The sequence below is a fragment of the Andrographis paniculata genome, unplaced genomic scaffold (genome assembly GCF_009805555.1).
Source record: "Andrographis paniculata isolate CXL003 unplaced genomic scaffold, ASM980555v1 Contig9END, whole genome shotgun sequence".
Taxonomy (NCBI): Eukaryota; Viridiplantae; Streptophyta; class Magnoliopsida; order Lamiales; family Acanthaceae; genus Andrographis; species Andrographis paniculata.
The window spans coordinates 1,964,157-1,978,240 of record NW_026137639.1 but is presented as its reverse complement, the minus strand read 5'-3'; the positions used below and the strand labels follow the sequence as shown (position 1 = coordinate 1,978,240).

General features: G+C 32.5%; 1 protein-coding gene across 1 annotated transcript; it reads left to right on the top strand.

Annotated features, from left to right (window-relative positions):
• Positions 1-617: 617 nt before the first annotated feature.
• LOC127244168 (cell division cycle protein 48 homolog) lies at positions 618-4,548 on the top strand. Its single transcript, XM_051264571.1, has 9 exons — positions 618-755; positions 895-1,060; positions 1,671-1,899; positions 1,999-2,765; positions 2,854-3,075; positions 3,153-3,224; positions 3,295-3,576; positions 3,656-4,015; positions 4,080-4,548. The coding sequence occupies exons 1-9, from the start codon at positions 727-729 to the stop codon at positions 4,368-4,370; spliced, it is 2,418 nt and encodes an 805-aa protein (XP_051120528.1). The 5' UTR covers positions 618-726; the 3' UTR covers positions 4,371-4,548.
• Positions 4,549-14,084: the final 9,536 nt, after the last annotated feature.

Sequence of the window (14,084 nt, the reverse complement as noted above, 5' to 3'; positions counted from 1 at the left end):
TTTTTAATAAAATTAATTAATTGTAAATTTAAAAGGTTTTTTTATTTATTTATATTATAGAAAATTTTATTCTTTACAAAATAATTTCTATATTGCCATAGATTTTTATGCCGATATAATTTTTAAAATATTTAAATATATATTCTAATTTTTTAATTATATATATTAAATTTATTTTAAATTGCCCATATTATTATATATATAAATAATAATAAAATAATATTTATTATTATTAGTAATTAATTAAATATTATTATTTTCTTTTGATTTTAAAATTTATATTTATTTTTTTATTTTGAATATTAATTATATATTAAAATATAAATATAAATAAGATAAAAAAATAAAAAGGATGTTTATAAAAAAAAATTATAAAAACATAAAAATATTTTTATATTAAATAAATGAATAATATACTGTACATAGAGCGGAGAAGTATTATTTTAATTATTATTTCTGATAAAAAGAGTCGATTATCTTGAAGAAATAAAGTATTAAATAAATATTTAAAAATAAAATTTTATTATTATTTAATTCCAAACATAAAATCGAAGAAATACACTCTATCGGTGGTGGTCAATCCGTACATTCTCGACATCTCTATATAATATATATACAGTATATATCTGTACAAAATATCTCTTCTGAATTGCTTCGTTTCTTGTGCCCCGGGAAAGCATATTTCCGAATTATCGAGCTCACCACCGTTCCACAGATCACCGGAGAATGAGTCACCCTGCTGAGTCGTCTGACGCGTATGTATAATCTAGCTAGCTCATTGTTTTCCATGGCTGTCTTTTGTGCTTTATTTTGTACTCGCTTTATGTATTTATGTGCTGTAAATTGTAATTGATGGCTGCTCAAAATCCGACGACGTTTTGGTGTTCTGGACAGCAAGGATGGGAAGAAGGACTTCTCGACTGCGATTTTGGAGAGGAAGAAGGCTCCGAATCGGCTGGTTGTTGATGAGGCCGTCAACGACGATAACTCAGTTGTCTCTCTGCACCCTGCCACCATGGAGAAGCTCCAGCTTTTCCGCGGTGACACGATTTTGATTAAGGTTAAGTTCCGTGTTTCTTATATTTAGATAATATTGTTATTGTGGAAGGAGGCTTGTTCTGTTGTAGATTTTAGAGCTAGCTATTTATTTGGGGGAAAACAGAGTAGTAACAGGTGCTTCGGTTCATGTTCATTGATTCTATTTCTAAAGCTGAAAGTGAATTTGACTGAATTTATGGAGTTGCGAATTCGATTGAATCGCAAAATGGTTCGAAACGAACTTAATTGCTACCACCCACGATCTTCCCATCGATTTGTATAGTGAAATGCCTCTGCTCGAATCAAATCAATTTTTACTAGAAGCCAGTGCATAAACCAAGCTGGAAAAACAGTGAATCCTACAGCGGTTTCTATGTTAAATTTTTGTTGTATTCTAACTAAGTTTATACCCATCCATTGAGAAATAGTCTGCAGCTGCTGAAACTTCTAATGTCTAATATGCTGTGGGTAACCAATTAATTTAATTTAAGTATTGTTTATTTTTTGCTATGATCATACTTGCATGTTTGTAGCTGTGCATAGCAGATTACAGTGAATGATTCTGCATTTTGAATGATCTCGATTGAATGCCGTTTGATTTGCTTAATTCATTAGCTATTCATGGAATCCAGGGGAAGAAAAGAAAGGACACAGTGTGTATTGCCCTTGCCGATGAGACATGCGAAGAGCCAAAGGTTAGGATGAACAAGGTTGTGAGGTCTAATCTGAGGGTCCGTTTGGGTGATGTTGTATCTTTGCACCAATGTCAAGACGTTAAATACGGAAAGCGTGTTCACATTCTGCCTTTGGATGATACTATTGAGGGCCTCACTGGGGATCTATTTGATGCTTATCTCAAACGTAAACCCTTTCATCTTTCGTGGATTCTGTTATCTCTATCCATGTTAATAATAGTCGTGGAAGGAAAATAATGATCAATTTCTAATGTTGTCTTCGCAGCTTACTTTATGGAGGCTTATCGCCCTGTCAGGAAAGGAGACCATTTTCTTGTGCGAGGAGGGATGAGAAGCGTCGAATTTAAAGTTGTTGAGACTGATCCAGGGGAGTACTGTGTTGTTTCCCCTGATACTGAAATCTTCTGCGAGGGCGAGCCTGTGAAGCGAGAGGATGAGGATAAGTTGGATGAGGTTGGATATGATGATGTCGGTGGTGTTAGAAAGCAGATGGCTCAGATTCGAGAATTAGTTGAGTTGCCGTTGAGACATCCTCAGCTGTTCAAATCTATTGGGGTCAAACCCCCCAAGGGGATTCTCCTTTACGGACCGCCAGGTTCTGGCAAGACTTTAATTGCTCGAGCCGTTGCTAATGAAACCGGGGCTTTCTTCTTTCTTATCAATGGTCCAGAGATCATGTCTAAATTGGCCGGAGAGAGCGAGAGCAATCTTAGAAAGGCTTTTGAGGAGGCTGAAAAAAATGCACCGGCTATTATTTTTATCGATGAAATTGATTCCATAGCTCCGAAGCGAGAGAAGACACATGGCGAAGTTGAAAGAAGGATAGTTTCGCAACTCTTGACTCTCATGGATGGGCTCAAGTCTCGTTCCCATGTCATTGTCATGGGGGCAACTAATAGGCCAAACACCATTGATCCGGCTCTTAGAAGGTTTGGTAGGTTCGACAGGGAGATAGATATTGGTGTTCCTGATGAAGTGGGACGACTTGAAATTCTCAGGATTCATACCAAAAACATGAAACTTTCCGATGATGTTGGCCCCTCTCGTCTTACTTTGAACTTGGCCGTAATCACTATGAGCCGTACTTGATTATATTGATTGATGTATTGCAATTTTACAGGTTGATTTAGAACGAATCGCAAAAGATACCCACGGTTATGTTGGCGCCGACCTTGCAGCGCTTTGCACCGAAGCAGCACTTCAATGCATCAGAGAGAAAATGGACATCATCGATTTGGAAGACGACACAATCGATGCTGAGATACTAAATTCCATGGCTGTTACAAACGATCACTTCCACACTGCACTTGGATCAAGCAATCCTTCTGCTCTACGGGAGACAGTAAGTGAACAAACGGGTATGAAATATTCGCATCTTTACGTAAATTTGTTAATTATCCGTATTCTATGAACTACCAGGTCGTCGAAGTGCCTAATGTCTCTTGGGATGACATCGGCGGGCTTGAAAATGTCAAGAGAGAGCTTCAGGAGGTAACATGAATCGAACAAATTTAAGTTTTCGAATTAGATAATCGTTTTGAACTTATTCGTTACGCTGTAGACTGTTCAATATCCCGTGGAACATCCCGAGAAATTTGAGAAATTCGGCATGTCGCCCTCAAAGGGTGTTCTATTCTACGGCCCTCCTGGTTGCGGCAAAACACTTCTAGCCAAGGCCATAGCCAACGAATGTCAAGCCAACTTTATCAGCGTTAAAGGACCCGAGCTTCTTACCATGTGGTTCGGAGAGAGTGAAGCCAACGTTCGGGAAATATTCGACAAGGCCAGACAATCTGCGCCATGTGTCCTCTTCTTCGACGAGCTCGATTCCATCGCTACCCAGGTTATCCGCATATAACTTTTGTTCTCATCTTTCCATTACACATTCCCTAACAGACAACGAATCGTAATGCTCGATGCAGAGAGGCGGCAGCGTCGGCGACGCCGGTGGCGCCGCCGATCGAGTTCTCAACCAACTCCTAACCGAAATGGACGGCATGAATGCGAAGAAAACCGTATTCATAATCGGGGCGACTAACAGACCCGACATAATTGATCCGGCCCTTCTTCGCCCGGGCCGTCTTGATCAGCTTATTTACATTCCTCTCCCCGATGAAGATTCCCGTCATCAGATCTTCAAAGCTTGCCTCCGAAAATCGCCACTTTCCAAAGATGTCGATCTCCGAGCTCTCGCCAAATACACTCAAGGATTCAGTGGAGCCGATATTACGGAAATCTGCCAACGCGCTGCTAAATACGCCATCCGGGAGAACATCGAGAAAGTACGCATCTAAATTCCTTTTTTCACTCAGAAAGCTATAAAATAGATCGATTTTTTCGTTTCAGGACATAGAAAGAGAGAGGAGGAGAGCGAAGAATCCCGACTCCATGGACGAGGATGTCGATGAAGAAGTGTCGGAGATCAAGCCAGCTCATTTCGAGGAGTCGATGAAATTTGCGCGCCGTAGCGTGAGCGATGCCGATATACGTAAGTACCAGGCTTTTGCGCAGACCTTGCAGCAGTCGCGGGGGCTCGGAACTGAGTTCCGGTTTGCTGAGTCGGCCGCCGGAGCATCCGGATCCGACCCGTTTTCTGCCCCTGCCGGAGGAGCTGACGACGACGACCTGTATAGTTAGGCAGGTAGGTTTCCAATCCAGTTCCAGGGTTATAAATAAGACATCCAGCCAGAAGCGTGTGTGTGATCAGTTATTGTACAGTAAATAACAACTTTTCACACGTGCACAACTTGTCCGTACTTGAGCAACGAATTTGTCGTTTAATTTCTTAGTTGTAAACAAATACCATACTATTCTAGAGCGTGCTATGCATTTCGATCATATGTTGAAGAAATTAAGAAATCAAGGGAAAAAAAAAACACGTTAATTTGGTTATCCATTCAAATGATCTACGTACCGGAGAAAATACATGTATATTTTTTTAATTTAGCAAACCCTAAACCTATGTTAATAATATTCAAATTATATTTTTAAATTTTAGAATATAATTGGACTTCATATCTAATATCATAACAACATTTAGAAAAAAATGGATTAGTTTAACATCATGCTAATTAGTCTTAATCAATACATTGAATTTAGACGGTTAACACATAAATTCAATTCAATTAATACAGTATGTCCTATGTAAATTGTTATCCTATGTCATTTTTATTTTCACATGTACGTTGTGTTAATATACCTTGTGTTTTAACATCAATTTTAATAATGCCCTTTTATATTGGGGTTGTTAATATACCTTATATTTTGACATCTTATATTTTGACATCAATTGTAGTATGTTGTATTGGTTATTGTCATGTACTTTCAATTCATTTGTTATATTAATATACATATCATACAGATTGTCAATTTATACCTCATATGCTACCATGGCAGTATTGATTAATTACAATCAACATTGTGACTATCACCTAAATAAAAACTTAATAATGTGAATGTGATTTTTTTCTACGGCATGAAAATTTACCGCTGCTATTATTCAAATGTGTTATGAGTAACCCGCGAACGGACCTAGTATCCAAATAAAGTATTTTTTGTTAAAAGTCAATATATTGTCTTCATTTATTAAGGTGGGTTTACATACATGGTAAAATTACTTGTAACACTATCTATATATAGTATTTTTTAAAAAAGATAAAATATATGATCAAATTAAATACTCCCTCCGTCTTACATATTCTGCAATATTTTTTTGTTTGTCTCATATATTCTGTAATATTTTCAAAATAGAAGATAATTAACTACATTTTATCCAATCACACCACTCAAAATAATAATAATAATAATAATAATAATAATAATAATAATAATAAGCCTACACTTCTCTCGTCACATCACCTAATTCTTATTTTATTCTACTTGTTTAAATTTTCATGCCGAATCAAAATGTTGCACCCTATATAAGAGGGAAAGAGTACTTATTATCATTTAAAATAATACATGTGTTGGCTCCAAAATTTACTCGATCAAAGATCTCTTGAATGAATATGCCCCCCAACCAAGCGATTTGCATTGGCCAAATCATTCTAAACTAACATTATGTTCCGAAAGTACTTCAAAGAATCTTCTTGAATCCAAAAACATAAATTGGTCTGAATAGTTGTAGGTGGCCTAAGCTTCAATTGTAAGATGAAAATTTTGTCTAAAGCTGAATTGATGACTAATCTACAATTACTAATCTAATGCAAATAAAAAAAAAACTACAAATGCATAAGAAAACATAATATAAAATGATGAATTAATTGTTATTGCTTGGAAACAAACTACCAGACCTATGGCTTTATTAATATCACCAGCCTAACTACAAAATAGTAAGAACTCTGAAACAAATTAACCAACCTACTAAAGTGAAGAATTATTCAAATTTTAAAATAAATTTTATCAAATGATCGATTCCCAATAAACTTGGATTGTAACCTCCTATGGATCAACGTTGATATTCCAACTTCTTAATTTTCTTTGGATAAGGTAATTGTTATTATTAATCCAAAATCCACAACACATATTCACATAAGAATATCCCGAATCTAACGAAAACTTAAAAGAATTTTTTATTATTACGGAAGCAATTTATTCAGACTCAGTTTTACCCACGTATCAACCAAACCAAGATCTTTGAGAGACCTATCTGGATCTGGACCGGTTCCGTGCGAGTTTAGCCCAAAGCTGACAATATCATACTAGAGTTGAGTTGACCCAGTCCCAACAATAATAATCCAACTCATATTTTAGCTTATTCATTCTTTATATCTTCTGAAAATCTTGAAGTAATTTAACCGTCATGGCTTAAAGGTGAAAATATAGTCTAGGCTCAGCCCATATTCACTATATTTTGGCATGTTGAAAATTGTATTTTCTTTATAAAACATTACATTCAATATGTATTTGCTTCATTTAATTTATTTTTCTTTTTATCTATTCTAAACAAAATTTCAAAACTAACAATCGACCATATAACACAAATAAAAAAAAAAATTGTTGTTTAATTGGGGTTAAAAACCCTTTATTTAGTTACAACTTCACAAAGTATTCCATTTACATTATATACTTCCCAAAAAAATATTTTTATGTTGCAAACAAAGAAAACACACACATATACATATATATATATATATAAAATTCTGATCTGTGAGGGTGGAATTGATTGGGCAGCAGGCAGCTAGGGTTTGTTATGATTTTGAGAAGCTGCAGAAGGGGTTGAGGTTGTGCAGGAAAGCAATCTCTGAAAATTGACATACCGGCTTGGGGCGGAGGAGCGCCGCATCCCCTTCGGCTTGCACTCCTCCAAGCCGATCAAACGAGCATGAGCATGAGCACGAGCATGAGCACGAGCATTCCCCCACGGCTTCACGGCGGCGCCGTCAGCCGCGGGCGCCATGGCTGCTGCTGCTGCTGAAGAGAGATTAGGGAGCTGGATTAGTAATGTAAGAAGAAGAAGAAGAAGACATATAGCAGTAGTAGTGTATATGCTGAGAATTGAGGGAGCTATTTTGTACATGGAATGGATATTAATTCATTAATTAATTAATTTCTGAGAGTGGTTGAAAATTGAGATGATCGATGAATATAAATTATAGTATTATATTAATGTGGGAGCTGGGGTTTAAATAGATGGTAATGGATCAATGGAAATGGAAGATCGAGAAACGTAGAGCTAGCACCAACGTGCAAATACAAATGTCGACTACCCCACACCCTAAATTTGGGCATTTAATGATTTCGGGGTTCCCTTTAGATCGATGTTTTCTAAAGTTTAGTTTTTGGAAAAAAAAAAATTGAATGGTAAAAATAGTTAATATTTGATGTAATGTTTTTTTTGGAGCATGTAAATATTTAATGTGAAAAAATAATAATATTGATAAATAATGCTAAAAACTTTTCAAAGTGTGCACCTAAACAAAGTCGAACATTTTTCTGATTTCATTCTCTTTATTATTATGTATTTGTTTAACACAAAAGGTAAATTTGTGCCAAAGTTTGAATTTAATATTAATGACTCGAAGATTTTGATCTTCGGGTGTATATGTTATTGATTTAAAATATGGTGTTATTTAAAATTTTTATTTAAATGGTATTTTGATGTTATCAATATTTTGTGAAAAAAAATAATAGTATTAAAATTGTATGATTGATTTTGGCTTGAAATCACAACCAAACACACGTGGACAAAAATATAAGAAAATAATGCCGATTTTTTTTTTTTTTTGGAAAAAAAATGATCTCCAAACCAAATTCCCAAAAATATTTTATGATAGATTGAAAATACTTGAATTAGGAAAGATTTGGGCCTTTAATGGTTGGCGTTTTTTTTGTTTTTTGTTATTGTTTTTGTATTATGTCTTCATAAAAATTTAAAAAATTAAAAAATAAAATATTATATTACATGTGTCAGGCTCTAAGGTTTCATTTACTTTTTTTATATTAATTTTTGAATTTTAATTTATATCAAAACATTGTACAAATTATTAAAAAAATTGCAAATATAAAAGGACATTTGTACAAAAAATTATACAAATATAAAAATATTTTTAATGTTAAGTATAATGACACAAAAGATAAATATGACTTCGGAGGTGGACGAAAGGAAGTATTAAATAGTACTTCTCAATCCTAGATATAATGTCACAATTAATTCAGAAGATGCATTGATTAATAAATAATTAAGAAAATAAACTTATCATTCTAATTAAAAATTTTAAAAATTATGAATTATAAAATTTAAATTTTAAAAAGTAATTAAAGAGTTTAATCCTTTGAAAAAAATTACATAAGATGTGAAATAAATAAAAATGAGAACAATGACTTAATATGTGGGACGAATGAAATATTTTTTTTTCTTAAAAAATTATTACATAAAAAAATATTTATATTTAAAATTCCATATCAAATCGTATATAATTTTTTTTTTTTTTTATTATTGTTCAAATCACTGTGAAATACACAAGATTTCCAAGTGAAAAATGCATGTAGTTACAATTTTATACTTGTGCTTCTTTACGTTTTAAGATGTTTACTAATGAAAAAAATTTGAATTGAGATGTGATTCTAATATTGTTAAATGACCATCCTATCTAAAATCTGAAGTTTAAAAGAATACATACCATCAATTATTATATAGACAATCAAACAAATAAAATAATTTAATAAGACATTTGATGTAATTGTTAACACAAAAAAAATATAACAATCATAGTAAGCACGATGCAATATTAGGCAAGGTAGGTCAATTGATTCAAAAAAAAAAAATTTAAAATAATATTAATTATCATTAAAATTACAAATGCATTCCTAAGTGTTAGTTCTATTTTTACTTTATGAATAGTGACGGTTTTAGTATTTGACAAGACCCATCAAAAAAATTATTGATGTCTTGCTTTTTCTTTTTTCTTTTTTTTTTTTCCCCGCAAATCAACTTTCCTCTTTCAATAAAAAGATATTGCAACTACTTGCATAATTATATCCTACATAATTTGCAGAAGCAAATTGATGAATTTTGAATTATTATTAGGTAATTTCATCATTCATGTTCAATGTGATGAAATATCTTGAGATTTGAAGAATTTAAATGAACTTTTTATGAAATTTGTTGAGACAAACAAAAATAGCAACTGCAATAATTTTCAACTATAACTATTATCAAGAAAAAATTACAGAATAACATGGAAGAATAATTATTAAATGATTGTTTCATTACTTTTCTTGAAAAATATGTGTTTACGAAAGTTAGTATACATGCTATTGTCAGCCGATACCAAAATATAAGATTTCGTTGTGAACGCTTGTAACTATTTTGATGTTTAAGTGATTTTTAATTTTAAGTTTCTTATTTTTCTAATGTAAATTTTTATTGATGTATTTATTTATTTTAATTTTAATTTAATTATATTAATTTGAATATATATAATTACCATAATTATAATTTGTCCAGTGAATTCGCTAAAGATTGGTCATGAATAGTCAAAATTCAATCTTGCCGTTGAACTGTCATACGAGACAAACACTATTGATTGGTTGCATGAGTGATTAAATTATTGTTGTACTGAAAATAGACATATATGGGTGTTGGCTTTAGGAAGCCGTTAGAATACGGATCGTAGAAAATCTACGAACAATATTTGAATATAGAAAAGAAATACGAAGGTAATTCTTGTAAAATAAACAAAAAAGATTTGGGGCGATTGAAAGATCTTATCTATGTAGATATTTCTTATGATTTCGTGCGTTGTTACATTATGATACACATATTTATAGAGAAATAAAATAATATCGGTAACTGATTGATAACCTCTCACTAATAAAAGAAAACAATTAATAAGTATTATATTGATATTGATACCGTTGATTGACGGTCTACTAAAATTTGGACCGAATTGTCGATTTAAAAATGGACTAATTTAGAGACGATCCGATTCGGAGACTTACTAATTTTTGCAATATACACAATCTCAAGAGTACATGCGCGATGCGGTCCAATTTGACCGACTTTTGTATTTATATATATTTTATAACAATAATATTTTGTAAATATTCATATATATATTATAGTATGATGGAGTGATCACACACTATAAATATGCATACAATTATAGACATATATTGCCAAAGATAAAAATGCAAAATTGTTGTCCAATCTTCCTATAACAATCACAACAATATGATGACAATCATATTTCATCAAATTATTAAACAATAAATACTCTAATAATAAGTTGATATTTACATGTATGGTGTGATGTAAAAATAACTGCATTTATCAATTCAATATATATTTCTTGAGTTTTAGGTCCTCCATCACAATCATTAAATAAATAAGATTTAAATGTTCATTATTTTTGAAGTTACTATGTACCAACAAATAAAAATAAATTATAAGAAGCTGTTGTGACATCTAGAGGTAAAAAGTCATTAGTAAATTTTTGGATTCTTTTTGTGTTTTTTTTAGGAGTTTTATTTCAATTTATTTGTTATAAAATCCTTATAATTTTTTGTAATGATATTCTTCCTCCGTCCCATAACAAAGTATCCATTTGTCTTTTACGTCATTGTACTTAATATTGAAAATATCTTTATATTTGTATAATTTTTTATACAAATGTCATTATATTAGTATTATAAGATACCAATAGAAGTATTTTTGTCATTTTTTCTTTATTTGTAATACGATTTGATATAATAATTAATATTCAAATATCAACACGCAAAAAGTTAATTAATACCTTATTATGGGACGGAGGGAGTAATATTTCTCTTATAAAATAGTATTTGTTATGTTTTTCCAACACCATTTTTCAATTGCGATTTCTCAAAATTAATTATAATAAAAACAAAATATTCTATATAAAAGTTAAAAATTCAAAAAGTCAAATATTCAATATAAAATAAAATATTTTATATTTTTTTATACAGTTTCTCTTATTACACATAAAAAAATCATTTCATCAAAAAAATATTGCGTAAAATGAGTGATTCAAATTAAAATAGTAATTAGATGTAATGTTTACACTATAATACATGTGTACATTTTTACAAAGAACAACTAAATTATAAAATAAAATAAAAAATTACTAGAAAACTACTATTAGCAAATAATAATCTTAGATATTTAATCCACCTTGGATTATAATGTTATATATATTTATAATATTATAATAGTTTCTAACTAATGAGTTTAATCAATTTTGATTCCATATAACCTCTAGGTCCTCCGACCCGAATGATAATAATAAGGATAATAATAATAATAATAATAATAATAATAATAATAATAATAAAAAATTGAAAAATCCTATTACTTATATAGATGTATTTTGTCTATCTAAAAAATATTAAATAAATATTGATTTTTATTTAAATTGTTATATCAATTTTTTTATCTAAAATATCATATTGTTGAAACATAATTTGGATTTAACGATCTATTCGACCCGAAATCAAAGCGAAATGGTTGTTTTAATTGGCAGGGTTCCTTTTGGCCTTATCCTAATTAATAATAAATAAGCTTAGGATTTAGGGTGTTTTGGGGTGCTTATAAATAGACAACTATGATTCTTAGTTGGATGATATAATTGTAAATCTCTGAATCAGTATAATAAAATCTCTCCGGTTCCTGCCCATGGACGTAGGTTGACACACCGTCACCGAACCACGTAAAACCTCCGTGTTCTTTATTTGTTTTCTTTCTCGTTTTCTCATAACAAGTGGTATAAGAGTCATATCTCATTGATTGAAGATGTCCTCGTATAAGTTTGATCTGGAGAAGTTTAATGGGTCGAATGACTTCACGCTCTGGAAGGTCAAGATGAGGGCACTTCTGGTTCAACAAGGATGTGAGGCTGCGTTGGAGGGAGAAGACAAGTTTCCTAAAGACACGAATGATGAGGTAAATAAGGAGATTTTGGCAAGGGCTCATTATGCGATCTTGCTATCAGTTACTAATGAGGTGTTACGGGAGGTTGTAGATCAGACAACGGCTTTTGGGTTATGGATTCAACTGTGTGAGAAGTACCAAAGAAACTCTCTCACGAACAGACTATATCAGAAGCAACGCCTTTACACCCTCCGGATGTCCGAAAGCACTCAGGTAAAGGATCATCTTGATACCTTTAACCGTATCATTCTTAATCTTCAAGGGGTTGAGGTTAAAGTAGATGATGAAAATCAAGCCCTAATTTTACTGTGTTCACTACCTGGTTCATATGAGAAATTTGTAGATACTATGCTATATGGTAGAACTATAATTTCTGTTAATGATGTGAAAGATGCTCTTATGTCCAAAAAATTGAAAAGAAAGGTTTCTGTGGAAGAGGGTTCTGGATCAGGTCTGTCTGCAGGTAGGGGAAGACCACAGGAGAGGGGTAACGGGAATGAGAGGTCGCGTTCAAAATCAAAATCCTCTAGCAAAGTTAAGTGTTATCTTTGCAAGGAGAAGGGGCACGTTAAAAGGGATTGTCCACAGAAGAAGGAAAATACAAAAGTTTATTCTAGTAACAGTGGCAGCAGTGTTGCTGTGGTACAAGACAGTTCTAATGATGATGGGGACTTTGGTGAAGTTCTGACAGCGTGTAGTGCTAGTACATTATGGATACCGGTGCTTCTCACCATATGACGTTCTCTCGTGATCTACTCACTTCTTTTAAGGAGTGGAATGAAACGGTAAAGTTAGGTGATGATGGGATTCTAGCCATAAAGGGGAGCGGAATAGTGTAGATAAAATTGCATGACGGTACTGTCATAAAATTTGATTGTTGGTATGTTCCTGAAATTAGAAAGAATTTGATTTCTCTTAGCACCTTAGCCAAGAATAGTTTAAAATATCATGGTGAAGGTGAGGGGGTGAAAGTCTTAAAAGGTGCTCTGGTAATGATGAAGGAAAAACTGCAGTATTGAATTTATTTTCTACAGGGCAGTTCAGTGATGGGAACTGACCTGTCGCGCGGTCAATCTAATATTTCACCTACTCCATGATCACAATTTAATGTAATATAGGGGAAGGGATCGTCTCCATAGGGATTGTGTGATTCACTCTTTCGTGTTCTAATGCAGTAAATAAAGGGGGATTTTTCTTTTATTATCTAATTAAAATGAAATAACAAAGCAATTAAATTAAAGGGAAACTGACTATCAAGGGGATGTCTGGCTCAAGGGATGATGCAGTTATGGCACTTGTGTTCTATCATTAATTCAATTAAATTAATTCTTATTAAAGTATCAATAAATTGGTTATAGTTATCAACAAGCTCTGACAACCAATTTTTCCTTACGGTATAGGTAATTAAGGTACGACCGTTAACTACCCTTAATTAAGCAAATAAACCTAGTTGTGCCCATAAGAATATTGCCTAACCGCATTCCAATCTAGAAAAACCCAATTCAAAACAATTACTATCTAAGAAAAGCAATTAGATTTGATTGTCTAACCCCCGGGAAGGAACTATTCAACTCGGTTGTCACCTATTCAAGTGCGAATACAATTACGGATATCCTACTTGAATTGACTTTTGATTATCAGACTAATTTAAATATCGGTACCAAAATATTCAATCAATCTAACAATCACAAACGCTATTCTCAGAATTAGACAAATATTGATAATCAAAAAGAACTTTTATAAAGAAAATCAAGAATCTCCAAAACAAAAGAACCAAAACATTATCACCCCTCAAACCAGAAAAGTATCTACTCCATAATTAAATAACAAAGAACAGAAGAGAAAGATGAAGTCATAGTGGGAGGGGGAAATCTCTTCTCTGTCGATTTGCTCATGCGCGATCTATGAATCTGTCAGTCTCCTGCTCCTGTGCGTTTCTGCCCTAGCCGTCCTCTCTTTTGAAA